Consider the following 27,250-nt stretch of genomic DNA (forward strand, 5'->3'; position numbering starts at 1 on the left):
CCGCAAATTGCATTAAAGCGGCAAAGAGCCCCAGCCCAGGGGTTTGGGGATCCCGCACCCACCTCCCGCTCAGCAGCTGCAGCCCGCAGAACCCAGCCGGTAAGTGGCGGCTCCGCAGCCGGGCGGACCGGGCGTTGGGGGCTGAAATGGCCCCAGCCCGGACCGAGCCGAAGGCCGGGACGGCGGCTGGCTCTGCGGACCGGGATCCAGACCCAGCCGCTCTCCGGAGCCGAGCTTCAGCCCCGAGCGAGCCGCGCTCGCAGGGAGACCTAAGCGGGCGCCATTTGTAGCCTGGGCGTTGCTGGAACGGGCCGGGGATGGCAACAAAGGGCTGGTGGGAAGCCGGAGCTCGAGAGGCGGCGAGGCCGCTGCGAAGGGCGAAGGAGACGCGCGTGTGAAATGCAGGAGGCTGGAGCCCAGGCAGGGGCTGCTGGGGCCACGGTGGGCGGCGGGTCCCGGGCGGAGCCGCACAAGGGCGGCTGCTGGCGGTGGAGCTGGAGCTCCGGGATGGGGCAGCCCCCTCCCAAGCCGCCTGGCACTGGCCCGCTCGGGCTCCCTCGAGTCCCTCTCGGGCACTGATGCTCCGTCCGCTAAGGCCGGCGGGCGGCGGCGCCTGCCCTGACTGGGGACCGCTGGCTCTGAAGTCCGAAGGTACCGGCCTTGCTTGGCGGGCGAGTCTAGCGCCGTCGGGCGTCCCCGGTCCTACCCTGATTCCCGATGGCTGGGCAACCAATTCCGCCTGGGCGTGGGGGTGACTGGCCGCGACCTTGCCCAATGCCTGGGCTGGTAGCTCCGGTGTCCACTGAGAGTTTGTGCCGGTGCCTCCTTGTGCCGCGCTGGTCCCCTCGGCCAGGAGGAGGCGGAGAGGGATTGCGTGTGGCCCCGCTGCAGAGAGAACCGTGCTTTCTAGCGCCTGCTTCCTCACCGTGTCCATGCACAACGCGTCTCCAGCCCACCCTTCTCCCTGTGATGGGGGGGAGACAGAAATATTCCCCGTCCACACCTCAGCGGGGTCTCACACCGCTTGAGGGAGTTGGAAGACAGTGTCTCTACTCTATTCAATTTGATAGCGCCACATCCCTTCAGTATCTGCTTACTGAGGAGTATTTATTCTATGGTACTTGTATATCATGAAAATTGCTAGCAAGCTACCTGAGTCTGCTCAGAAATGTATTCTTTGCTCATATGTAAATGTAATACATCTAGCTTCTCTCTAACAAATTCATTGTTCATTTCTTACATAGAAAGGCAAGAAGGCTGAATGGGATTTTTTAAAAGTCAGTAATAACAGGTATGTTATGTTAACAGACACAATAAAGTATGCCATCTAGTCTCTTCTGATTTGAAATTCGTTTTTAAGGAGTCTGATATAAATATTACTGACATCTGGACAAATCCAAGGTTTCAGTTCAAGCAGTAGCCTAAGGATAAAAAGGTTATAGCATCATCCATGCAGTCTTATATCCACTTCAGGACAATGACCTCATCATTTTGTTGCCAAACATTTCTGTTTCCAGACACCAGTGAACATCACCACAGGTTTAGCAAAAGCTAGCATTATGTTTCTCCATCTTCACCTAAGGAATACATGTTGCACCTGCCATGCATTGATATTCATTCTGTTGCACCGGTAGTTCATCTTCCTGTTGTGTGGGAGTGGGTAGGGGGTTGCTTATTTCCCTTTTGTGACACGAAAAAAATCTTTGTCCGTTTAGGTTCTTTAGTCTTCCAGATATTCTTATTTTTTCTTTTTTGTTTGTGTTCACTTCTATATAACAGTAAGAATAAAATATTTTTCTTGATTTAATATGACTGTTCAAAAATAAAATTATTTGAAACTTTAACCATGAATATCTGTTTTTTATGTCTCTTTAGGTTTAAAATAGAAAAGTTGATATGGAGACTGTTCTTCACCTAGCTTCCATATAACACAGTTACATGGAAGTAACAAAATCTATACTTTCTCTTTTGCATGCCTCACTGAGAGAAGAGTACAGTAGTCAGGAGAATACTTGAAAGTGCTGAAGAAGACCCATTCACATCACCAGCATCCCATATAACATATAGTACTATATAGTCTAGTCACTTACTATATGACCATCCCAGTTCTCTGCACTGCCATGCTGGAGATGCAGATTCATCTTTTCTGGTCTGACTCTAATTCTCTGGATTAGTAGAGAATGGCACTGTGGGAAAAAAAAGGACGATTTAGACTCTGCCAGAGATGTGGAGAGCACACTACTAAATCCAGTGAGTGGGCTGGGGGTAGGAGAAGCAGCATACAATATAGTGCATGAACACTAAAACAGTAATCTGACATACTGATTTAATTTCCTGATCATTGATGTCTTCTGAACATGCATTGTGAGATTTAAAATACATTTCTGAACTGTGAAGATCATGTTCATAGTCTGTTTTGTATCACTTAGTTTTGATGATAGTTTGTGATGACTGTCATTAACACACTGCTGTTGAATTTCACTCTGTTTTTAAGAGCAATAAACTCTAGATTTTTTTTCAAACACTACTTCATGAAACTTCCAGTCATTTAAATGTTGTTCCCAGTATGCTGTGGAACCTACATATATATATATTGTACCCTCAAACTGTATTATTCCATCATAGGGTCTCCTGGTTTTTATATTTTTAAGGGATAATTTCATATCTGTTCACTAAAAATATTGGTGTGGGGCACTCAGAGTAATCCCGTAGTTGACCATTCAATACATGTGTTGGATTTACAGCACCTATATCTTACTTTATGGACTGGTAGGACCGCAGAATTTGCCAGCTCCTGGTGAGAGAGCACCTTTCATTGCTCTGCAGTGATCTTTGTGTAACTGAATAAGGAGCAATGTTGAAAGATACTAAAGCCAGTCCTATATCCAGCTCTTTTTGCCAAAGAAGGTAGCTCTGACATGAGCTCTTGAGGGAATTGGTAGTGGAGAGAAAATTCTGGTGGTATGGACACAGTAGACTGCTGCTTATATTTTCTTTCAATAGAAATTTATATTAGATTACCAAAAATGGGATAGTGCTTTTAAAATATTCTATTTCAAAATAATGGTGTTAATTTTAGTGGCTAAATGCTGACAGTTTTATGTTCCAGCATCACCCACTCTTTATAAAAGAGTGCTCACTTTGGACACTTCTAAAAATATTACTCAACTAGATTTTTTTTGTCATTTCTTTGGCAACAAAGTTGAGAAATTACTATTTGTGTATTAAAAGTTACATATATGTAGCACCATTCATCCCATGGGAATCTATAAGAACTTTCCAAATTATATATTCAGGAATAACTTAACCCACTGGTAAGTGTTACATGGCAGCTTTTAACAATACACATCAATAATGCATGACAATTTAGAATAGGAATTGAGCGATAAAATGGAGGATGACTTTAGGAAGGCAGAATGTAAATATCTCAGTGGGAATTTGGCATGACTCTACAGGCTAGGACCACTTAACTCCTACAAAAAATGGAATATTAGTGATCACAAGTGGTCAGGTTCTTCTCTGAAAGGCAACACCTTCCACAGAGAGTCCCATAGCATCATTCTAGTGCATTTTTTCATTATTGGTTGTGAAAAAAGATTACCACTTACTGAAATGACAACATCACTTGTGGCAGTACCTGGATTTTCCCCCGTTTCTTAACCAAGTACTGATAAAACCCAACCCTGCTTAGTTTGTGAAATCTGTCAAGATCACATTCTGAGGTGGCATGACTACTGGAATACCCACAGAGGTAAAATCTTCGCACCACCAATCAAACTACTTATTTCATATTGCACATTTTATAAATATAATTTTCAATTTTTTTTAGAGTAGCTCTTGTTTGCCCTTCTCTGGAATGGATATTTCTTCTCATCAATCTCGCCTCCTACAGCAACTGAATGAGCAGCGCAGGCAAGACTTATTCTGTGACTGCAGTATCCTGGTTGAGGGGAAGGTCTTCAAAGCACATCGAAATGTGCTGTTTGCCAGTAGTGGTTATTTTAAAATGCTCCTTTCTCAGAGCTCAAAAGACATGAGTCAGCCAACAACTGCTACCTTTCATATGTTCTCCCCTGATACTTTTATGGTCATTCTGGACTTTGTGTATTCAGGCAAGTTATCTCTTACTGGTCAAAATGTGATTGAGGTGATGTCAGCTGCCAGCTACCTGCAGATGACAGATATCATTAGTGTTTGTAAGACTTTCATTAAATCTTCACTGGACATCAATGAGAAGGAGAAGGATCGCTACTTCAGTCTTTCAGAAAAAGATCTGAACAGTAATGGAACTGACAGTCCATGCTTATATAGCACAGAATGGAGAGTAGAAAGCAGTCCCCCCCATTCTCAAATGGACTCTGATGTAGGGGTATCTATGGTGGGTGGAAATTTCTGGAGTAATTGCACCTACTACTCAGCTTCACAAAGGAACACCCAACAATCTCACTTGACCAAACACACTCAAAGACGGCATTCCTTTAAAAAATGTATCAGGCATCTTGAATTGCCACAGTCCACTGATGTACCCCACTGTAAATCAAGGAAACTTGGAGATAGAGCTTCAGAGCCTACTCGCCACATTTCTCAATCTGAAGAGAAAACTCAGCTTGATACAGAAGTTGACTTTGCCCATGCTGGGTATCAGCATGGTCTGAGATCAGAGGTGTTGCCAAGGAGTTTGCTAGAGACCCAGCAGGAGCATGAATCATCTAGATCAGCCAACAAGTCTAAATCATCAAAAGCAGATGAGCTGTATGCAAATATGCCCACAATTTTAGGTGTTATGGGGAGTTGGATTGAAGGTAAGAGTGAACTAAACATTTATTCCTTCACTATTAGGGGTTCTTAAATGTTTTTTCTGCTGAATTTTTGGCCCAGAAATTGATTGAACATTTAATTCAATAAAAATGATCAGCTCTAGAAACTGAAAAATTAGTTACAGTAATGCACAACAGTGAAATCTGGAATCACCTTTTAAACTAATGCCCGATATTAACTCCATGGTTATATTTTTAGATTGCAAATCATTCAGACATTCCCATATTGATAAGTCATTGTAATGACTTTGAATTCCTGATAAATGAGGCTCCAGTAAAATAATTAAAGTTGCATTTTATATTGTTGCTATGAACAGATTTTTATTTATTTGTCCATATTAATATATAAACTGTGTCAGGCTCATTTTAAAAGTTGTTATGAATCGTCATATGATAATTCTTACAGTAGCAGCGGCCAGTCAATTTCATCCTGAATTTCTCATTCTAGGAAGACATTATTTACTTTGTTTCTTGGATTCCCTTTTAATGAAGTGCTGTTGCCTCACTGAAAACTTTAAAAACAAGTTCCCTGTAGAAAGGATTATTCTAATAACAATGTCCTGTTACTTCTAAGGACAGATGAGACAGACCTTTACCAATGCTGAATGCCATGATTAGTTAGCAGTACTAACGGGTGCTGGAACTAGGGGTGCCACCCCCATGGCTTGAAGTGGTTTTAGACATATATAGGGTTTACAATTTTGTTCAATGGCTTTCAGCATACCTATTACTAAAATTGTTCCAATGCCACTGAGTGCTAATACCAACTTTTATAGGAAGAGTTGTAAAATGATGGATTACTACAAGGAACAGCCTCTAACAGAAAGATGACCCTAGCAGAAGACCAAACATCTAGTTGATAACAACGAGTGAAAGAGTGCATTGTATTAAATGTAGCTGATATGTCTTTGACTAGACTACAATGTAAACTGGCCACTAATTAGTTCAAAAAGAGCCTTCAAACTTGTAGGTTCTCTCAGGCATGCTGTAAAGATAGGTGAAAAAATACATAGCACTCCTTCAGGAAAGAATACTTCATGTTCATGATCTTAATTCCTTAACAGGATTCTGCAAATGTATAGTTGTCATGGGCAAAATGCACATTTCAATTGTTACCAAAGCATGTACAAATATGTTACTATATGATCCTTACAAGCAGAAAAACAACTGTACCAGATAGTGCAAAAACTGTTGTGATTCTTTACTGTTTAGAGTTATAGGCTCTTTTTGATTTCTTAATCAGACAAGTTTTCCTTCTAATTGTTTGAATCTGAGGGAAAATTAATAATTGTTTGCAACAAATCATCCAGTTTTAGTAATTAAGGGCGGACTGATCCTCCAATCTACATTGTCATATCTCAGGGGATGGATGATTGGTTGCACTTCACTGACCTTGGGTTCAATAATAAAAATGAATTTAATCAACTTTTTAAAATTATAAACATAATTACAGGAAAGGCTGTCTTAAAAAGGAGATCAAACTACTGTACCTTTGGTTAGAGTTTGTAATACCATATCTAACTTCAAGGTGCTAAAACTTGCCGAGTTCTAGGTTTTTATAGCTTTTGCTGCTTTCAAAAAGGGAATACCATGGAGTTGCAACAACTTATGCCCTACTTATAAACTGTTCATTTGTCAGCTAATTAATACATTTGAAAAGATTGCATATAATGATGTCTTGATGACTCCTTGCATAGGTCATTCCTTTGTCTTTATATATTTTCAGGATTTTTTCCTATTATGTAGTTTGAATTTTCCTTTGATAAGAAATTAAGGGTGTGGACATACAACTCCAGGTAGACCTTCTGTATACATCCAAAATTTAAAAAACACTATATTTAATAAGATCTTGGTGTCTTCTTTGGCACTTCATTCCCCTGTGTATGTGACCTTTTTTGCTAGGAACTGCCTCCTAGAAATTGACCAAACCCTTTGCAATGAGAAAGGGTTCAACTCTTCTGTTGCACATATGAATCAGGCTGTTCTTATGACTGATATATTCTAAATCCGAAGTTCTCAAACTGGGGGGCACACTCCCCAGGCGGAGACAAAGAATGGATTCTGGAGGGGCATGAGAAGCCGCTCTGCCTTCAGAGCTGGGTGGCCGGAGAGCAGCAGCTGCTGGTGGGGCACCCAGCTTCGAAAGCAACCCTGCCGCCAACGGCAGCGCAGAAGTAAGGTGGCAAGCTGCTCGCCAGTTTCCCAGTTCTGAAGGAAGTGCCACTGCAGGCAGCAGCAGAGAAATAAGGGTGACATGTCATGCCACCCTTCCTCAATAATGTCCTCTTCTGCTGTAATGCAATCTGTGTGGTGTACTGAACTTTCACAGTGGACAGAGCTCCAGAGAGAATGGCACTAGCAAACTGTCTCTGATTTGATGGGCAAACTCAGGAAAGCGGTACAAAACTAAAACTAACTTGCCTGCAGAATAAAATGGGTTTATGTTTTTTTGTAATGCAAAGTTAGCACCATTTCACTGTGGCCCACAAAAAAACTAAAAGGGAAATATACGTATTGTTGAATATGCTTGGCAATGCTGTAGTTTGAATTAATCACCTGGTAAGCAGAAAACAAGCTGTATAGAACTTCTCAAATAGGATAGGAATTGACCCGTTCCTTCTCTGTCTCAAAGTTTTCCATGAACAGTCCACAGTTCATTTAAAAAAATCAAAAAGATAATAGTCCTTTCCTGTTAATTTATTCTCTCATCCTTCTTTGGTATGCAGACTACTAAAGCAAGATATGCCATTTAATCTCCTTGAGCTGGTAGGGACGGCAGCATTGCAGAAGCAGTGTGTTCAGCCTCGGGGGAGGTCGTTCTTATTATGTTGCTGTGCCACTACCCTCACGGTTGACACAGTAGTGTCTGACTCAAGAGAAAATTCTTTTAGCCTTAGTTAGTGTTACAGGGTCATCTTAGTCAGACCTGCATCAAATGCATGGCAGTGCCTCAGTTTCCTCTCTTCTGTGCCTCTGGGATAACCATGCAAATAGAATTTCAAACCAAAATCTCCCTTCTGTGGTCTGGTTTATTAATACACAAGTTGAATTCCAATATTTGCACTGGAAAGCCTTTCCAATCCACACCTCATCCTCTGACTTCTACAGCCCTCCCACTGAGGTCTGTGAGTAGTTATTCAATTTTAACCAAGTTCTTGACAGCCTTTTTGCCAGGGTCTGTGAAAAGTTCTTTCAGTCTTTCTTGGCTGCTGGAGCCCACAATATTTCTAAGCAGTCCTTGCCCTGCTCAGGCTCCCTCCCCAGTCCCTTGGCAGTGAAGTCTTAATAGCCATTCCTCTTCCAGACTGCTAGTGAAGAAACTCCCTGATCCATCATCCAGATCTCTTTCAGACTCTTCTGCCAAAAGGCCTTGCTGTCCTCCTAGTCACATGTCTCTATACTATCAAAGGGACTGAAGCCCTGCAACAAATGTGCTGGTGCAAGCTTGCCCTTAATGGCCCACCATGATGCTACATTTGGCTACAGAAGGTTGCCGTGAGGTAGGTCTTGAGGTGAATTAAGGGATGGATGGCAGCAGGGAAGTGGGATAGAGTTTCATAATTAAAGTATTTCAGAGAAGACAAAAACTGTCATCTTCCTGGATATCTTTTTCTATCATTTACAATCACCAAGACTTTTCTGTGTAAGACTTGGATTGTGTCAACACTACTGTACACAATACAGCAGGATAGTAAGGTTGTTTAGAAAAAAGACTTTCTGTGTACAAATATGCTGGTAAAACATGGTGGGAAAATATCCCAGATTGGTACATGACCAGTTAATGAGGGTTTTGATAAAATATATTATCTAAAGATATGCAAGTAAGGCTGCGATTCTTTCTTAGAAATTCAGTGTTGAGTGGAAAGATCTGCAATTATTTCAGTTTTAAAAAAGTTGTTAGCTCTCCTCCTGCTGTTCATAATCAAAATATCATTTCTACATCAGAAAACCTGATAAATTTGGTAATTTGATACACTTCATTTGGGTTTGGAATTTTAGTCACTGCTTTTTTCCCCACTACTAAAAAGAGCATGAAACTTTTAGAAATTAACAGGACTGTTTTGTAACAGATGATGTGAGGTTCAAGTGCCCATTTTGTACCCATATGGTGAAGCGGAAAGCAGACCTAAAGCGTCACCTTCGTTGTCATACAGGGGAGCGACCCTATCCATGTGAGGCATGTGGGAAAAGATTCACCAGGCTAGAGCATCTGCGTAGCCATTTTCGAACAGTATGTATATTTTTTAACATATAAACAGATTTAAAAAAAATGTTTGTAGCATAAACCTGCCAGTCACTTCTGTAAATAATCAACAGGGGGAACCTTAGACTAATTGCTTGTGAACATTTCTGAATAAACCATTTTGTTGTGATTATTGCTTGGATTTGAAGAACAACTCTGATTATTAAGATGAGCATAGTACTTGTGTCTTCAGAATACAAACGTCAATTATTGTACATTATTCAAATACCGAAAAAGAATATATTGAATAACTAATACATTAAATAGACTGTTTTCCTGTTCCAGTCTGGTATTTTAAAAGGTTTCCCAATGTTTATCTTTTCTCCCTCTTGCAAAACGTTATGTCCCTGAAATGACCCAATTTGTGGGCAAACTCCTTTTAAGCTTTTCTGCATCATTCTGACAAAACACCTAAGTCCTGACCTGTGCAAATCCTGTTATTACAGTTCTCTGTCTCTTTTGAAGAAAGACTGCTAATTGTTCACAACTGTGAAGTTGTTTGTGAAGTGGATATTTTATTTTTTTATAGGGATTATGATGAGACTACCAACCAAAACAAGATTTGATTCTTAGTTTTCATAGGGAAAAAAAGCACGGAATGTTGTTGACTAGCTCCCATCTCTTTCCAGTAATTTTTCGCATTGTCTCCAACCCGAATCACGTGGTTCTAGTAACAGCCTTTCATCTCAAGGCTAGTTCACATCTATCTCATTTTGATAGTGACCAAGAGATATACCATTCCAAAGCTGTTTGGTGATCTATGATGAACTGAAGTGACTGTCTCAGTACTGTTCACAAAAATCAACACCAACATTTGTACTAATTGGCAATCTTGCTGGAAGTCCCAGCATAGACACTGTGGACTGAATGGGTATGGAAACTGAACAAGAGTACTTGTGGCAGCTTAGAGACTAACAAATTTATTTGAGCATAAGCTTTTGTGGTCTACATCCCACTTCATCGGATGCATGCAATGGAAAATACAGTAGGAAGATATATATATACACACACAAAGAACATGAAACAATGGGTGTTACCATACCCACTCTAACGAGAGTGATCAATTAAGGTGAGCTGTTACCAGCAGGAGAGAGAAAAATTTTGTGTAGTGGTAATCAAAATGGTCCATTTGCAGCAGTTGACAACTGCAAATGGACCATTTTAATTACCACTGATCACTCTCGTTAGAGCGTGTATGGTAACACCCATTGTTTCATGTTCTCTGTGTGTATATATATCTATCTTCCTACTGTATTTTCCACTGCATGCATCCAATGAAGTGGGCTGTAGCCCACAAACGCTTATGCTCAAATAAATTTGTTAGTCTCTAAGGTGCCACAAGTACTCCTGTTGTTTTTTGTGGATACAGACTAACATGGCTGCTACTCTGAAACCTATGGAAACTGAGTTACTTTTTCAGTCTCAGGTATAGTCTCTCCTGGCCAGACTCAAAAGCTTTCATTACTGGATTGTCTGACCTTACAGAAGAGTTAGATGACATAGCAATAGAAATTCCTATCTGCCTGACCCCACTTCTACACCACAGCATCTGTTGTTACTAAAACTGGTATAACTCACCAGTGGTGAATTATGAGTAGAGCCCTGCATGGATACAAATTTATATCCACAGATATAAAATTGTATCCATGCAGGGCTCTAATTATGAGTCCTAATTTACCTAGTGTAGACCAAGCTATTGGCAAGATGAGTAGTACTGGGAAATTTGTGCCATTCCTGGTTTTGGATTAATAGAGGACTTAAATCAGTAGTGCTGACAATCTAGCATTTTTTCAGAAACTCTACATCCTATTACAACTTTCAGCAGATATCCCTCTCAACTTAGATATGGATACAGTACTGGTCATACTGTGCAATTGATATTCTTCTCAAAGATTCTTCCCTGAATATGTAAGAGATCTATTAAAGTACATGCTGTAGTTTCAGTCTCTCCTTATGAAAGGAAATTGGTCCTATTACATCACAGAATTGTTAAATTTAAGATTTAGAATCTGAAAAATAACTTGTATTTTTGTGCTGCTATTGGATAATACTTTTTATAAATTTAAATTTTCAGATTCATCAGGCTTGTAAGCCAATATGCAGAAAGTGTAAGCGCCACGTGACTGACATGACAGGGCAAGTGGTGCAAGAAGGAACAAGGCGCTACAGACTGTGTAATGAATGTCTGGTTGAAGCTGGTATAGACAGCATTCCTATTGACTTGGAGGCTGAACAATCACTTGGGTTTTCACCAGAAGAAGAGGACAAGGATTCTAGGTGGCACTTTGGTGAAGCACACAGAACTGAAGAAGTTCTGGAGGATGACTCTGCTGGCTTAGTCATCCAGGAAGTTGATGATAGTGAAGATGAGGCTGAGAAAAAGGAAGTAAAGCCAAATATTAGTTAGTTAATAACTTGAGAACTACTAAATCTCACCATTAGCTTAACTTCTTGTGTCTTGCCCATATTCCCTGACTCGGGTTAACAAGCAGAGTTCTGTCATTATGACTGTGATAAGGTCTTATTTGCATGCTTTGTATTCATCAAGACACCAAGATCTGTGACATTGGAAAGAATCTCAAGACAGAATGATGAACAATTCACCTTTGAACTACTAGAGGGATGAATAACTTTTTTTTATTAAAACATTCCTTAAAGAATTTTAAATGAAGGAAAAAACTTTAAATTCTCACCAATACTTGCTCTCTCTTTAAGAGACATTACACCATTTTAAAAAGCAATCATTTTTGCACAAGTTCTAAGTGTAATTACTCTTGATCAGATTTTTTCATTGGATGCATTCTTCATCCAGCAAAATAGAATGAGAATTAAAATATTCTGCCACTGTGAAGCAGAAAGGGTATTGTCACCCAAACTACTCTGTAGCCAAGGGCTTCATTAAAGTTTTCTTACGTTTTGTATTTTAAAAGAATCTCAGTATAAGCATATGGTATATTTATTTTCTTATTTTGGAAAAATCTGTTACCACTCATTCATCAAATTTATCTTTCAAATAAATGAATGTATGTTAGTCTTCCTTACTACAGCAATTTGTGTTTGTATATTAACTGCAGAACTTTTCTTTAGCAAATATCACATAACATTTAAAGAAAAAATATACTGTATTTGAGTTCTTGGATTTTCAAGACAAATATATTTTACATAAGGCAGAGTTCTTTTAACCTTTTCTGGTGTTAATTCTACTTTTATGATACCTAAGTGAAACCAAGAAAGACATTGTAAAATGTGTGCTAACAATTTTTATATTAGCAGATAACTGAAGAGAAGGAGATTTTAATTTCCTTTTTCTAGAGCCAGTTTACAAGATAAGACTATCTGTCTGGCTTCTGCGCAACTCCTCTTCATATTGTTGCAAGCAGTTTGACTCCCAGCAAAGCTCTTCCTACCAATCAATCATCTCTGGCTCCCAACTCCAGGAAAAACGTTCTTAGCCTGAAACACTAACTCAAAAACTGAGAAATATGAGACCTAGCACTAAATAAAACAACTATACAAACTAATACCTATGTGGTCTCCAAGTAAGAACAAAAATCTCCCTGTCTGCATGAAGTCTAACAGTCCAGAATGTGGGCTATTCCTAGCAGTATCCCAGGTGAAACCCTTGGCAGGTTTACTGAAACAGGAGATCTAGAATAGTTATCTTAATCTACAATCCCGGGGACTCTGCATTCAAAATGTACAGAGCTAACATCTATTCTCTAATGTTGAGTAAAAGTGTGCATTGATCACCAGGATCCTGTCTGACAAATTAGTGCCATGGAAACAGTAGTCATACTTTAAGGAGACTGGAACCTTACACCCAGAGAGCAAAAGTATTCCCATAAATCTTCCTGAATATTCCAATCAGGCACATAAGCACTAGTTCCTCATCCCCACAACCCTCACTGTCTGTGCACAATTATGTGAATGGATTTTCAGAACAGTTAGACATAATGTGACTCTTGAAAATTCTAACCAAAACAACATGTAGATATCTATGTGCTTATCTACTGGTTTAGATGCACTCTGTCTTGTTCCTGATAAGTGATGAGCACTCAACTCCATTGATGTTGATGTGAATTCTGGGTGCTCAGCATCTTCCCAGATGTGGGCCCAAGTACTAGGTCTTTGAAAACTCAGCTGTTAATTTCCAACCTAGATTAAACCTAATGTAGAAAAATATTGAGTGTACAAACAATTGTTTTCAGAGGGAAGTTTACAGACAAAATTAGACTGTAGAAAAATGAACTCACATGCTACAAAAATCTGAGGAAACAAATGAAAATGGTTTAAAATGTTGAATGGATAGGAATGAAAGATTCTAAAGTATTACACTACCTTTCACATGTTGAGTAACCTTTAACACTATCACAAGGTGCCCCAGTTTTAGTGGAAAGAGAGAGCTTATTCTTCCTGTTCTATGACATTACTTAGTTTCTGCTCCATAATACAATGGTTCTTTTGTTGCAAGTACAGTTGAGATTTATGGTCCAAGACCCCAATCCTGCAAACTGCTCTAGGCCTGCACAAAGCCCTACAAAAATCGGGAGGCTCCTAATGGGTGCAAGGGTTCTACATGCACAGAACAACCTGGAGGATGCAGGCGCAACTGTACAGAACAATGAAATGTTAGGAAGAAAATTTGTATGCCTGTTCACTAATATTTTAAAAATTAGCAATCCAATGGGGACATATCTGATTCAAAAATATTGTTTTCCTTAAAGGAAGATTGCTTGGTTTGACAGTCTCAAAATGTAACCTACCCTAACAATCAACTTTTAGGAATTTTTCTTCCTGATCTTGAAAAGTCTATCAGCCCTTCAAAACAAAGATTACAATACTGTTAAATCCTAACTTCTATATTAGAAAACCCACCAACAAGAAATCAAGGGTGTGGGATTTTTGTGATAGCACAGCTTATGCCTGCAATCTCCTGCCTCCTCTGCTCTATCAGTAGGATATTCAAATTTGCTAGTATCTTCTGATACCAGGTTTCTTGTACCTATCCTGTCTGCTCGCAGAAATGGAACAGGCATGAAGACTGGGATGATGCCTGAAACATACCCATGCCATGTACTAACTAAAACTAAGCTGGTAAATTTATTACTTGCACATATTTATATCTCTTTTAATATCAAAGTGCTTTTAAAAAGGTGGATATTATGAGCATTGATTGTTCCAATTTATACTTGATACTTAAAGTATATATTGGAATAGTCAATGATCATAATAAAGGATAAATATTTAAATTTAAATGTTTAGGTAACATCTGTAATAGAACACTACTCATTATTTTTTAGGCTTTATATTGTTTCTATTTATTTTAAAGTTATAAAACAAGTTTTCCTTTCAATTTTGATCCGTTTTATTTGGAAAAAACAATTTTAATCTTATTGGTAAAGGACTTGAAAGCTAATATGTCTTAAATTAATTACTTTGTTTATTAAGCAATAATTGATTATACTGTCAGCACTCTTAACAGAGATCTAGGAATACTTTTAACTGTTGCAGGTTTTGATTTTTATTGGCCCTGTAATGGTTTAAAAACAATCTAACAATGGAGTAGTGACTTATGTTTTTTCTGTCTGATATCAGAATTCCTTACATATTCTCTAACTAGCCTTACTATCCAAATTTAGGAATAAAATACGTGATCTATGGGTGTAATCTTGGCCACACTGAAATCAATGGGATTTTACCATTGATTTTATCGCAGCAGGATTTCAGCCAATATCTTTAAGTAAAAATAAATATATAGAAAGCTTTAATTTAAAAAGCAACAATTGCCAAAGATTTGTCTTTAGTCACACACTAAGGTACTGTATTTTCTAATAGCAGTAAAAACATTATTTTTGAGTAACATCTTTTGTCATTTCAATAAATGAATATGTCACTTTTTGCAAGAAATAAACAGGGAAATTGTGACCCTATTGAAGTCAGTGTAAATTTTGCCCTTGACTTAAATGGTACTGGGAATTCCCCCTTGGACTTTAGTGCATCTTTTTTCACTTGCATGTTCTATGTTAAACAATGCGATAACTACACATATCCAATAAATCTCCTATTATAATACAAATGGGTCTTCTTATTCACACACGGTAACACTCCTGTAATTTTATCCAGAGTAAAATGATGGGATATTATCTTCCAGAACATTGATTATGTCCTCTATTGCCACTGCTTCACAGGAATGTCTGACTACTAGGACAACCACAGGCCTTGGTTCTACAAAAACTTATGCATATGCTTAACTTCAAGACCTGCTGAAGTCATATTAGGCATGTGTTCAAGTCATTGTAGAATCAGGCCTATACTTAGAAAATAAAAATACTTATTAATTTTGCAGTAATTTATTCATAAGATTATTGCCTAATAAAATAGATACATTGTTAATGTATGTTGCATTTAAGAATGCATAAAGTTGCAAGTAATACAAAATTAAACATCAAAGGAGAAAATATTATAATCTATTACAAATCAGTCACATACTCATACCATTGCCATCTGTGAAACAAAGTTATTAGATGAAACATTTCCCCCATGTAGTTTCCACTCATTATTATACGATAGATGCCATTCTTTTTTAGACATAAATTTAACCATGCCCCACACTAATCTGGTATTCCTTCATTTGTATTATAAAAATATTGATGATGGTACACTACAGAGTCAGGAAACTGAAGTTATGGAGAACAGTAATTCTGTTAAAGCTTCCAGTACTACTGTTTGCTTGGGAATATTTTTTTTTTAGGGGGGGGGCACTTGCAGATTGATTTTTTTGGCACTTGCAGATGATTTTTGACCCTACAGGGCAGATCCATATTCTACAGTCCTCATTTGGTAAGAAAAAAAAATGTGAGTTGTTTTGACTAAGGATTGTAGGATTTGACCCATCATACATAGTTAGTCAGTAATTCAGTCTGAAGCAGTGCAAAAGCACAAAGAGAAATTTGTGAAGACTATTTTAATCTAAGTACTTGGTGTTAATTTACTTTACCACAAAAATTATTTCTCCTTTTGTCACCAGCTGCCTATCATTTACACATACATACAGGGGGACTCACAAAGCAGTATCCCTAAGCGTTAAGTCAGCAACTGCAAGTTGTGTTTTTTAAACAGATACAGAGAGAATGTGCTCTGTAGAACTAGGTATATGATTTTGTATACAAGGATTACACAGATATGTCCCAATACATTTAACATATGTACAGTTTGTGTGTCTTTTCTTTGCCAAACAAAATGATATAAAATCTGGCCCTTCTGCTGGCAGACAGTGCTTTCAACTCATGTACAAAATCATATTAAACTTTTATTGTGGCAGGAACTGGGGCATCCCACCAGCCCTGCGGGCTCAGCTAAGAGTGAAAAGTAAGGAACAGAGCATCTCTTAAAGTGTCTGGAGCAGGGGTCAGCAACCTTTCAGAAGCGGTGTGCGGAGTCTTCATTTAGTCGCACTAATTTAAGGTTTCGCATGCCAGTAATACATTTTAATGTTTTTAGAAGGTCTCTTTCTATAAGTCTATAATATATCTAAAGTATTTTGTATGTAAAGTAAATAAGGTTTTTAAAATGTTTAAGAAGCTTCATTTAAAATTAGATTAAAATGCAGAGGCCCCCCCCCCCGACCAGTGGCCAGGACCCAAGCAGTGTGAGTGCCACTGAAAATCAGCTCGCTTGCCGCCTTTGGCACACATGCCATAGGTTGCCCACCCCTGGTCTGGAGTATGGGAAGGATGTAAAGTAGAGCAGGCAGGAGGTGAGAAAGGACAGGGCCTCAAAACTCTACTGAAGAGTATGTCAGGAAAAGAAAGAAATGGGTCATCAGGGCCTAAATCATAAAGCTTGAGGGAGTTAAGAACAATTTGAGGCATTCTGGTGCCTTGAGGGGAAAGTGGGTGTGAGGCAGGACAGGAGCCTTACATTCCCTCAGGGGAACATGCGGGTGTGTGGCAGATGGATCTTGAGCATCAAAACCCCTGACCTACACAAAGGTGTGAGAAGGAAGCATCTAGGACATCACGTTTCCTCCTGGGGAGCATGTGGGACGGCGGGTGTGAGACGAGGAAAGCGCCACACTGGAAGGGAAGCTCAGGCAGCGGAAGCTGCTGGGTTGCGCCTGCAATCGGTGCGTTGCCCCTTTAATTGTGTCCCCAGCCCTCGGGCGTCTCTGTCCAACGCCCACGTCAGCAAATACCTTTTGTTTCTCTCACGTTCGGGCTTCCATGGTTTGGGGCGGCGGGACCCGCAAATTGCATTAAAGCGACAAAGAGCCCCAGCCCAGGGGTTTGGGGATCCCGCACCCACCTCCCGCTCTCCCCGGCTCAGCAGCTGCAGCCCGCGGAACCCAGCCGGTAAGTGGCGGCTCCGCACCACGCCGGCAGGCCGGACTGGGCGTTGGGGCTGAAATGGCCCCAGAGCGAGCCGAATGCAAGGGGCAGCGAGCGGCTCCCGCTGGCTCTCAGACCCGAAGGGGGCTGGGGCCCTTCCGTGGACGCTCCCGGGCCCGGGCGCTCTCCGGAACCGAGCTTCAGCCCCGAGCGAGCCGCGTTTGCAGAGAGACCTAAGCGGGCGCCATTTGCAGCCCCAGGCGCGGCTGCGAGGGGCCGCGGATGGCAACAAAGGGCTGGTGGGAAGCAGGAGCTCGGAGGCGGATGCGGGGCGAGAGGAGGCGGCCGGGGAGCAGGGTTCGCACGCAGCCAGCTGGGCAACGCCGGGCGGGCGGCCGCGCTCGCGGGGTCCCTGCGGGAGCCGCACAAAAGGAGAGGCGTGAGCCTGCGGAGAACCCCCCGGGAGCGAGCGGGTGTCGGAGCTCCAGCCACCCGGGCAGCCCGCAGGCTCCTGCCGGGCTTGCGCCCCACGGCGCAGTGGGGGCTGCAGGCTCCCCCGAGCTCCTGTCGGGCACTGGCGCCTCGGCCCCTGGGAAGGCGGCCGGCACCGCCCGCTCGCCGCGGCCGAGGGTACTGCGGGCTCTAGTCGCTAGGCGCTGCTGCCCCTGTTCGCTGGGCGGGCGCGTCTCGCGCCGTCGGGCGTCCCTGACTCCCGATGGGTGAAGAACCAATTCGGACCGGCCGCGCGGCGGAGTGACAGCGTCCTCCGCCAATGCCGTGGTGCCGGCGGCTTTGGTGTCCATTGCGAGTTCGTGCGGCGGCTTTTCGCTGCAGCTTGGGTCCCCTCCGGCCAGAGGCTGTGACCGTAGTGGTGTTGATTTTGCCCCTCTCCTCCCTGTGCTAACGTGAGCTGTTCCTCTGGAAAAGAACGAACGGTCTAAGTGCATACTGCAGCCTTCTATTTAATAATAATAATAAAAGCTGCTTTTAGAATTGGGTCCAGCAACTCTGGTTTACATGTAGCGTGTCAAGATTGTAATTTATTCTTCATTGTAGAGCAACGCTTCCTGTTACCCTTTTTTGGAATGGAGATATCTTCCCACCAGTTTCATCTCCTGCAGCAACTGAATGAGCAGCGCAAGCAAGACTTATTCTGTGACTGCTGTATCCTGGTTGAGGGGAAAGTCTTCAAAGCACATCGAAATGTGCTGTTTGCCAGTAGTGGTTATTTCAAAATGCTCCTTTCCCAGAGCTCAAAGGAGACAAATCAGCCAACCACAGCTTCCTTCCAGGCATTTTCTCCTGACACATTTACAGTTATTCTGGATTTTGTGTATTCTGGCAAACTCTCTCTCACTGGCCAGAATGTCATTGAGGTCATGTCAGCTGCTAGTTATCTTCAGATGACTGATGTTATTAGTGTTTGTAAGACCTTCATTAAGTCATCACTGGACATCAGTGAGAAGGAGAAGGATAGATATTTCAGCCTGTCAGACAAAGATGTAAATTCCAATGGTGTGGAACGCTCATGCTTGTATGGTGCTGATTGGAGAACAGAGAACAGTCCCCCGCATTCTCACTTAAATCCTGATCAAGGGACTTGTGTGATGAGTGGAAATGCTTGGAGCAATTTCAGCTACTATCCAACTTCTCAAAGAAATGCGCAGCAGCTGGCCAAACATGACCAAAGGCAGGATTCCATTAAAAAAACTAGACATTTAGGATTGCAACAATCTGTTGATATTCCCCATTATAAATCAAGCAAGCTTGAAGACCGATCCTCAGACCCCACTAGCCATGTTTCTCAATCTGAGGAGGAAGTCCAAATTGACACAGAAATTGACTCTGCCCATGCTGGGTATCAGTATGGTCAGGGGTCTGACGTGATGCCAAGGAGCTTGGGTGTGGCACAGCAAGACCATGAATCACCCCATTCTTCTAGCAAGTCAAAGTCCTCAAAAGCAGATGAGCAATATGGCAACATGCCCTCAATTTTAGGTGTAATGGGAAGCTGGGCTGAAGGTAAGATTTGGTCATTTGTACCTCTCCCCTCAGTTCTTTCAAAAATGTTGTTGAATCTTTACTGTATGAATGTTACAATGGAAAATTTATATAACAATCTATTATATCACCAGCTCTATCAATAGGGAAATAGGTATGACTGCACCCAAAAGGCAGGGGGGAGGGAATATATTCAGCTGCATTGCCTAGAAATGCAAGATTGGAAAGTAATATTCCCTATGTGGTACTACTCCGTTATGGTTATGTACAGTATCTTTAAGTCACTAACTTTTGAATAGGTTTCTCAAGCTTTGGAAGGATTCCAAAATGGGGTGAGTTTCACAGAATTAGAGCTCTCACTACTTTTCCTCTCCCACTGTAATTCTGTTGCATTAACTCCAGTGCCCTTTGGTAGACACAGAAACAAAAGTCATGTATCAAAGGTATGCAGCAAACTATTAGGGACCTTGGGATAGGTTCTCATCCAGGGTAAATCTGTAGCGCCATTGACTTATATTCCCTTTATTTTTGCTACATCTTTCTTGAGATATGGTGACCAGAATGGAACACACTATTTCCTAGTGAGGGTGTACCACCTGACAGTATTATCTTTTTACATTAGTTTTTAATCCATTCCTTTTACATTCTAATACTTGTTGCTTTACTGTTGACTTCTGCTCAGTATGCAGCATCCCTGAGCAGTCCACAATGATACTCAGATCTCTTTCCTGGGGTTTTACAGTTAATGTAGAGCAAGGTAAGGTTCTAACTCATGAACTGTGAGCTGTTTGTGAAAGTACACTCTCAGTAGCTGATTTTAGCCCAAGTTCTCTTTTTAGTAGAGAGAATATCACAGAGATTACTAGTTAGAGCTGGAACCAAAGTGGATTGTTGTTTTGTTTCTTTTCCTAGGAAAGGTATGTAGGATCAAAGTCTTAAATTCTTATAGAAGTATTAAAATTTTGGCAGAGACTGGCAGCTAGATCAGGCCAGCCTTTTCAGGTCTCAAACTTTCTGAGACTTTTTTTTTCCTTTTTTTAAAATTTAATTCTGTTGATTAAAACTCCTCCTGTATCCATGTTCCCAAAATATATTTTGAAATAATACTCTAATAATTGGACTCTTTTGTGAGTTTTTGCTTTATCACCTCTTCCTTTGGTCACAATTAGTAATGCACAATAATTATAATGTTCTGCCAACTATTAGGTGATACAGGTAAACTCTTCCAGAGAATACATATCTTTTTACAAAATTCAAGTTTTAAGTGGCAGACAACCAAACACTAGAGATCAGATATACGATCACTTAAAATTTACCAACCAAAGATTCCTGTGGAAGTGAAGAGTATCAGAATGCAGTTTATTTTATCCTGTTTCACATTCTGGGAAGGCACTGGCATGAATCTTAGGAACAAAGAAGCAACAGAGCAGAAGTAGGTGTTGGGATTCCCTCCGAGACCTCTTCCACTTGACTTATCCAGAACAACTCATCCAATTCTAGAAGAAAACTTCATCCAGTTTTCTGGGATCCAAAATCTCAGTTTGACTCTGGCTGGTCACTCAAGTCACTTTTATTAGGATGTAACAGCTCTATGCCCACGCTAGCCAGGCCCAAACCCAGACCCAGGGGTTTTAGGTACAGGATTATACCGCGATTCTACATCATATCACACAGCACACAGTTTCCTATCTACTAACATTTATGCTTCTTGAATCTAATTGGTTTACATAGTGTACGGATCAAGTAAGGACCAATCATGTTGCAGATTGCGTAAAGACCAATCGCTTACGTCCTCACCTGACTTACATTTCAAGCTTATCAGTTCACCATGTTCCCACTTATCGCAACTAGCCCAAAAACACCATCTCCAGCACATAGCTTGTCACACCCTTGTTTACAGTTTAACCTTGCACTCAAATCAAGCTATATGCAAGTTTACTCATGCCTAGCAAGTTCTATGCCAATAATAGGGAATCTTGTTCCTCAAAACTGTTTTACTCTTAATTGCACATCACCAGTCAAGGAACACTCTCCCTGCCCCCATCATGCTTTTTTTAAATAGCCTGTGGAGGAAGAGAGGGAGGTCATGGTGATGACAACATTATAATGTGGTGGAAGGGCATAGCAATAGGAGGAAAGATACCTGTGTTCTATTCCCGGATGTACTGCTGACTTGCTGTATGATCTTGGGCAAACCATTTAGGTCCCAATCCTGTAAATACTGAAGTCAATAGGACTATCCACATGTTTACAGTTAATTAAGTATAAAAAAGTCTTTTTGAAGGATTGGGGCCTAAAGCTGTTTATCTGTAAAATGGGGATAATAATGTTTGTTTACTGGTGAAAACCATTATGAAAGTTGTTTGCCATTGATATATATACTTTTTTTTTTTTTTTTTCAATTTTTAGGTCAACTCCCTGATATTTTTTGTTAGTTACTGCTTTGGCATTTCAACTTGTTTCATGCCTCAAAAATAAAATAACTTTGTATATTTACGCCTCAGTTCTTCTGCCTTGATCTGCTGGCAGTGGAGCTGTACAGTATAAGTAGTAGAAACACTAATCTTTCAGACACTAACGTTACAAAGGTAGTAATTTTGAATGGCTGAAATAGCATCTTATCAAACTGTATGATTACTATAATCCAAGTGTTTGTCCAGGCTGGCTTATAAACACTAACCCTTCAAAATAAACTTCAGTGACTCCCTAGTTTCATCCTGCAAGTTAAGTCAATATCCTTTATTTTTATTCTTATCCATTTTAGTATAGCCAATTGTCAAGTACTTTTCTTTAATTCCACTACCATATATTTAACATGAAAAAATGACGACATCCTGTGGAACTGAAGGGTTGACTTTGAAAGATTTGTGATGTTAATTCACTCTTGCAGAACTGCATGTTGTTTTCATTCTGATAGCTCTGCTGATTTTCATAGTCAACATACTTTTTCTAATTTATAAATTATCTTTTAGAATTTGTCACATTATTGGACCTGTTATGACTTTTTCAGATATTTTAATAGGATTGTTTTGTAACAGATGATCTGCCCAGGATGAGATTCAAGTGCCCATTCTGCACTCATGTGGTGAAGCGAAAAGCAGACCTAAAGCGCCACCTTCGTTGCCATACAGGAGAACGACCTTATCCATGTGAGGCATGTGGGAAAAGATTTAGCAGGCTAGACCACCTAAGTAGCCATTTTCGAACAGTATGTATTTTAGACAAAGACTGCATGGTTTCATTTAATGTGTGTACAAGTGTATGTCTTGGAGTATAATGTAGTATGGCTGCATATTATTTTAAGTTACTCAATCTGCTTGGCATGATTATGCCAATTTTCTTAAAGCAAGGTTAATATAAAACGGCACTCTAGTGGTTTAAAAACATGTCGACTTGAAATTTAATCCTCTTGAAAATTTAATCATCCTTGTTTAGAGGGCCTGCAAAAGGGCTATATAAAATTCAAGACCTCAGAATAGGGCATAGGCCTTGTGTGAGCCCTTCGGAGATGGGTGAATGTCGTTCAAAAGGAGTTGAAAGTAGTTTTTGGCACTACTCTTGCTTCATCAATTTCGTTGTTTTAAAAATCACTTCTCCCTCTTCCCTGTTGCTCTGTGAAAGACTTGTATAAATGAGGAAACAAACTGACTAACCAATTTGACTATACATAAAGTAAAGAAAAATTCTGTATTTTCAGTTTAAGTATTAGTACAGTAGCAGGTAGACTTGCACACAAGTGTAGCGCTTTTAAATTTTGGTTTTGTTCCTTTAATACCTATTTAATTGTGTTTTTTTTCTTTTAAAATAAGTTCAGGAATCAGGTAAAACTGGTGGTACTGGGGAGATAAGCTGTAATACCTGAAAAGGGATGCATGTCAACAGAGAAGTAGAAAAGGGATCTGGCAGGGTAATTGGAGGACCTAGAGGAACTGCAGCTGCGCCACTGGCTGAGAGGAGGAGCTGCATGTGGTAACAGGTGGGAAAAGTAGGAGTGAAGACACAGGGTGAGGGGAATATCTTAAAAGTTATCCAAGAAGAGCAAGCTCTTTAGAGAAGGATATACTGTGGTGTGAAAGCACTATAATCCTTTTGATATTTTAAACTATTCCTGTGCTATCATTTTAATGGTTTCATAATGAAAATTAAAATCATGTACTTGTTTCCTCTTTACAATTGTCCTGTAGGCCTTTACCATAGATTAAAAAGCCTTACTATAGTATATGGTGTACATTTTAATGTACATGCATCAAATAATTTATTTAAGACTGAAATAGCTGTGTATTAGACTATTTTTTTAACATACGTACAGTGAGTATTAGCAAATCACAAAGGTGGCACTGAGGACTAGACACAGTGACCTTCTTTCTACTCCTTCCCCCGCTCTCCCCCAAAAAAAGACTACCACTCAAACCAGAGGATTTCATTAACTGTCAACTCACTCAATTCAGGCCCAAAGCTAACTGTTTTCCACACACATTTGCCATCTTCTCATTTATACTGTCAAAAAGTTAATCAGAAAAATAATAATTAAACTTGCTATTTACACTTAAGGAATTAATCCGACATCCATCTTAATAAATGAATAATTATTTTGTGTCACATATTGGGTTCATGTTTTTGGACCCTGACAGGTTGAAAATTATGTACGTTGGTAATGTATAGATCTTTAGGCCAATTACAGAAAGATGAAATTAGGTGATCTGTGACAAAAAACTCTGGTATACATACACAAAAGCCTGTATGCTTTTCCTCTTCATATTTTTATTTGGTAACTTTTGTATATGAAATTGAAATATCAAATTGTTGAATGAGCACATTTGTCATACTACTTCATTAACAAATCACAATTTTTTTGTTGCCAATTTTTTTTTTTTTTTTTAAATTCCCAGTTATGTAATAATGAAGCCAGAACTCAGTTCACTGGGGTGGTTAGAATTTTGCTAAGCTGCCTGGATTTTTAACATTAAAAGTTTAGTTTCCCAACCAGGCCTGTCCTCGAGGACAGAATTATAAACTTTAAACAGAGACAGAACTTTTTCAAAAAAGGCAAGTGCTCTGTACTGTTGAGATCACAACATAGGGTTTTCAGCTCTCCTGTGAAATCTCCTTTTGGGCTACCCAGTAGGTTTGTTTAAATCAGCCTAAATTAATTTATTTCTTTATATACCTGTGAAGCACAAAGTTGTCAAATGATATCTGACTGCCTCCTCACAAAACAAAAACAAAGAATTGTTTGGCTCTCCTACTCTGAGGAAAATATCAGCTTTTATCCATTTCAATTTTCACAGATTCATCAGGCCTGTAAGCCAATCTGCAGAAAGTGTAAGCGCCATGTGACTGAGCTGACGGGACAAGTGGTGCAAGAGGGGACAAGACGTTACAGACTCTGTAATGAGTGTCTGGCTGAAGCTGGTATAGACAGCATCCGCATTGACTTGGAGGCTGAACCGCAGCTTGAATTTCCACAAGAAGGGGATAAAGATTCCAGGTGGCACTACAGTGAAGACAACAGATCTGATGTGGAGATTGTGGAGGATGGGTCTACTGACTTGGTCATCCAGCAGGTTGATGATAGTGAAGATGAAGCAGAAGAACAGGAAGTAAAGCCAAATATTAGGTAGTTGTGAGTGAACTGAGAATTAGTAAATCTCCCCTCTTACATTGACTTCCAGTGTCTTGATCATTAGCCCCTAACCAGCCTGTTGTTAATATACGAAGATCTACTATATTGGCTGCTTATGAACTTGTCTAAACTTGCATGCATTTATGGACATGCCATTGAGTCCATTTTGAATTTTGTTACTCAAAGTATTGATATTTTGCTTCATTAGAAAGAATCCATCTTGAGATGGAATAATGGATGAACAATGAAACTGAACTACTACGATAACTTTATAGCAGACAGTGGTTCCCTTCTCAAACCTTTTTCACTGTGTGTGTGTGTGGGGGGGAAAAACACTTTAAAACTTCACATTTCACTGTAAATTACCCTATTTTAAACTTTTATAGGTGGTGGGGGGTGGGGGAGAGCGGAGTTTATATCCAGTATCACCTGGTGACAGCTAAATATAACAAGGTAACCCAGTATAGAACATAAACAATCTTTAAAATACAGAAATGCGGGTGCCCTTCCATGGAATTTAATAATTTCTTGATATCAATTTTAGAGAAGTCAGGAAAAGTTTTCAGAAATATTGTATATAAAATGTTTTAGATGTGATAGCACATATCTGGAAAAGCACTTTTTTGTAAAACTTCTTCTAATAAGAAAAAAAAAAAACAGTAGCAGACCATTCATTCAGGAAAACTTTTCCCCAGAAAATAAACAAATGGATATAACTTCTAGTCAATGCATCACAAATCAAGTGATATGTGAGATAAATCATTAATTGATACTGCTAAATGTCTTATTCACTCTAAAAATCGGGAATACTCATTCTTCCCGTCAAAATACACTCAGTCTTTTGTCAACTACCGAAGGAAAGCAATTTTTTAAAGTAATGAATTTTTGTACTTCTCAAAAGTGCCAAACTGACATGACTGAGAATTGTATGTAGTGTAGCTGTAGCTGTGTCAGTCCCAGGATATTTAGAGAGACAAGGGGAGTGAAGTAATATCTTTTATTGGACCAATTTACGTTGGTGAGAGAGAGAGTCTTTCAAGCCACACAGAGCTCTGACCTGAACAACAGCTCTGTGTTGCTCAAATACTTGTCACTCTCACCAACAGAAATGTGTCCAATAAAAGATATTGCCTTGTTAACCGTGACTCAGATTTGTTAGTTATTAGAACAGGTACAGCACTATCAATAGCAGTTCAAGCTTCCCAAAACTACTGTAAAGGAAACACCTTTGGGGTGAAAAGGGTTATTTTAGCCTTCATGCTAGTTCCTTCCTTGTCCCCTCATGCTAGTTCCTTCCTTGTCCCCTCATTACATTATCAACAATGGTGTCACAGCTAACTAACCTGTACACCTGGTAATTAGAAACTGAACTAATACCAACTAATTTTAATCTAAGCCACTGGATATTTTTGTCTATAGTGATCTGTACTCAATTTGAACTGGTGAGTTTAAGGTAAAAGGCTCTCCACGTACTTACTGTTCCCAAAGTCATTCAGTCACCAGGAGAACCTTGTGGCCTTCTTTTTCTGAGCTTTCTCAGTGAACAGTATACACTGAAAACTATACATACAATTGGTTACTTTGTCTGCAATTAGAATACAAGAGGTGATTAGTGCCAACCAGAGAATGCTGCTGAGAAAAAATAAGCCACTTTTACTCTCTGATATAGTGAGTTAACCAACACTGCAAACGTGAAACAAACACATGCCTGCTACTAATGTGCTTTTCTACAGTCTTATCTTTAAATTATTTCTGTCCAAGATAATTGGACATAATTATTAAAAGTTCCATCCTGCCCTCATGGAAATTACTGGTATTATCATTTATTTCAGTGGGTGCAGGATTATGCCCTAAATTTCTGTTTTCCATAAATCTTCCTTGACTGAATTTTTCTCTGATACAACCTGCAATTTACTATCTCTTTGCACTATATCAATAAGCATGCTTGCCTGATGTCTGGATTAACTACAGCAACATTACAAATGTGTACTATTGTAACCTCTCTACCCATTTACATTTTTAAAAAGCACTACTTGAAATCCACTTATGTAAAGATGCATAATCTTAATATCTGCAGTACCTGAGAGAGCATCATTTTCTTTTTGGGATGTTGATGGCTAGCGGGAATGTTAAATGAAAACCCAGGCAGTGCCTTCCTGGAGATCATAGTCTGGGTCCTAAATTTCTACACTGGCAGAGGCCGAGAGCAGTCCAGGAGTAGCATGCTCATCTTCTAGGG

At 40.0% G+C, this 27,250-nt stretch overlaps 3 protein-coding genes across 10 annotated transcripts in view; 2 read left to right on the top strand and 1 right to left on the bottom strand.

Annotated features, from left to right (window-relative positions):
* On the top strand, positions 1 to 25,278 carry ZBTB8A (zinc finger and BTB domain containing 8A). 6 transcript variants are annotated; one of them, XM_050932630.1, is made up of 5 exons: positions 1 to 99; positions 1,245 to 1,291; positions 3,830 to 4,802; positions 8,888 to 9,048; positions 11,135 to 12,106. In XM_050932630.1, exons 3-5 carry the CDS (start codon positions 3,857 to 3,859, stop codon positions 11,465 to 11,467), a joined length of 1,440 nt encoding a protein of 479 aa, XP_050788587.1. In that variant the 5' UTR covers positions 1 to 99; positions 1,245 to 1,291; positions 3,830 to 3,856; the 3' UTR covers positions 11,468 to 12,106. The 6 variants fall into 6 exon arrangements, 5 of the variants coding, with proteins under 5 accessions (XP_050788587.1, XP_050788586.1, XP_050788588.1 ...); XR_007770927.1 differs by lacking the exons at positions 1 to 99; positions 1,245 to 1,291; positions 3,830 to 4,802; positions 8,888 to 9,048; positions 11,135 to 12,106 and adding exons at positions 17,330 to 17,411; positions 18,444 to 19,409; positions 22,427 to 22,596; positions 23,198 to 23,364; positions 24,677 to 24,762; XM_050932629.1 differs by lacking the exons at positions 1,245 to 1,291; positions 3,830 to 4,802; positions 8,888 to 9,048; positions 11,135 to 12,106 and adding exons at positions 18,444 to 19,409; positions 22,427 to 22,596; positions 24,677 to 25,278 and having other exon boundaries at positions 7 to 99.
* The window catches only part of ZBTB8OS (zinc finger and BTB domain containing 8 opposite strand), a 77,050-nt gene that overhangs the window by 12,474 nt on the left and 37,326 nt on the right, over positions 1 to 27,250 (bottom strand). The window contains exons 7-8 of one of the 3 annotated variants that reach the window (XM_050932645.1): positions 26,489 to 26,596; positions 24,844 to 24,936 (exon numbers count right to left, since the gene is read on the bottom strand). The exons of 1 other annotated variant lie outside the window; for it this stretch is intronic. In XM_050932645.1, the coding sequence (XP_050788602.1) occupies positions 26,508 to 26,596 (89 nt within the window). In that variant the 3' untranslated portion in view covers positions 24,844 to 24,936; positions 26,489 to 26,507. Of the gene's footprint in view, positions 1 to 1,876; positions 2,187 to 24,843; positions 24,937 to 26,488; positions 26,597 to 27,250 lie in introns of those variants that run through there. One more of the 3 variants, XM_050932647.1, reaches the window with a different exon arrangement.
* LOC127039249 (zinc finger and BTB domain-containing protein 8A-like) overlaps positions 15 to 27,250 on the top strand; it is a 46,793-nt gene continuing 19,557 nt past the window's right edge. Inside the window, exon 1 of the mRNA XM_050932618.1 lies at positions 15 to 99. The gene's annotated coding sequence lies outside the window, so the exon portion shown is untranslated. The remainder of the gene's footprint in view (positions 100 to 27,250) is intronic.

Source organism: Gopherus flavomarginatus, chromosome 22 (genome assembly GCF_025201925.1).
Source record: "Gopherus flavomarginatus isolate rGopFla2 chromosome 22, rGopFla2.mat.asm, whole genome shotgun sequence".
Taxonomy (NCBI): Eukaryota; Metazoa; Chordata; order Testudines; family Testudinidae; genus Gopherus; species Gopherus flavomarginatus.

Excerpts from the sequence above, each read along its gene's own strand:
- ZBTB8A (XM_050932630.1), top strand. The coding sequence starts at position 3,857 with ATGGATATTTCTTCTCATCAATCTCGCCTCCTACAGCAACTGAATGAG. Across the intron at positions 4,803-8,887 it reads TATGGGGAGTTGGATTGAAG|ATGATGTGAGGTTCAAGTGC; the intron begins GTAAGAGTGAAC and ends GTTTTGTAACAG. Across the intron at positions 9,049-11,134 it reads TGCGTAGCCATTTTCGAACA|ATTCATCAGGCTTGTAAGCC; the intron begins GTATGTATATTT and ends TTAAATTTTCAG.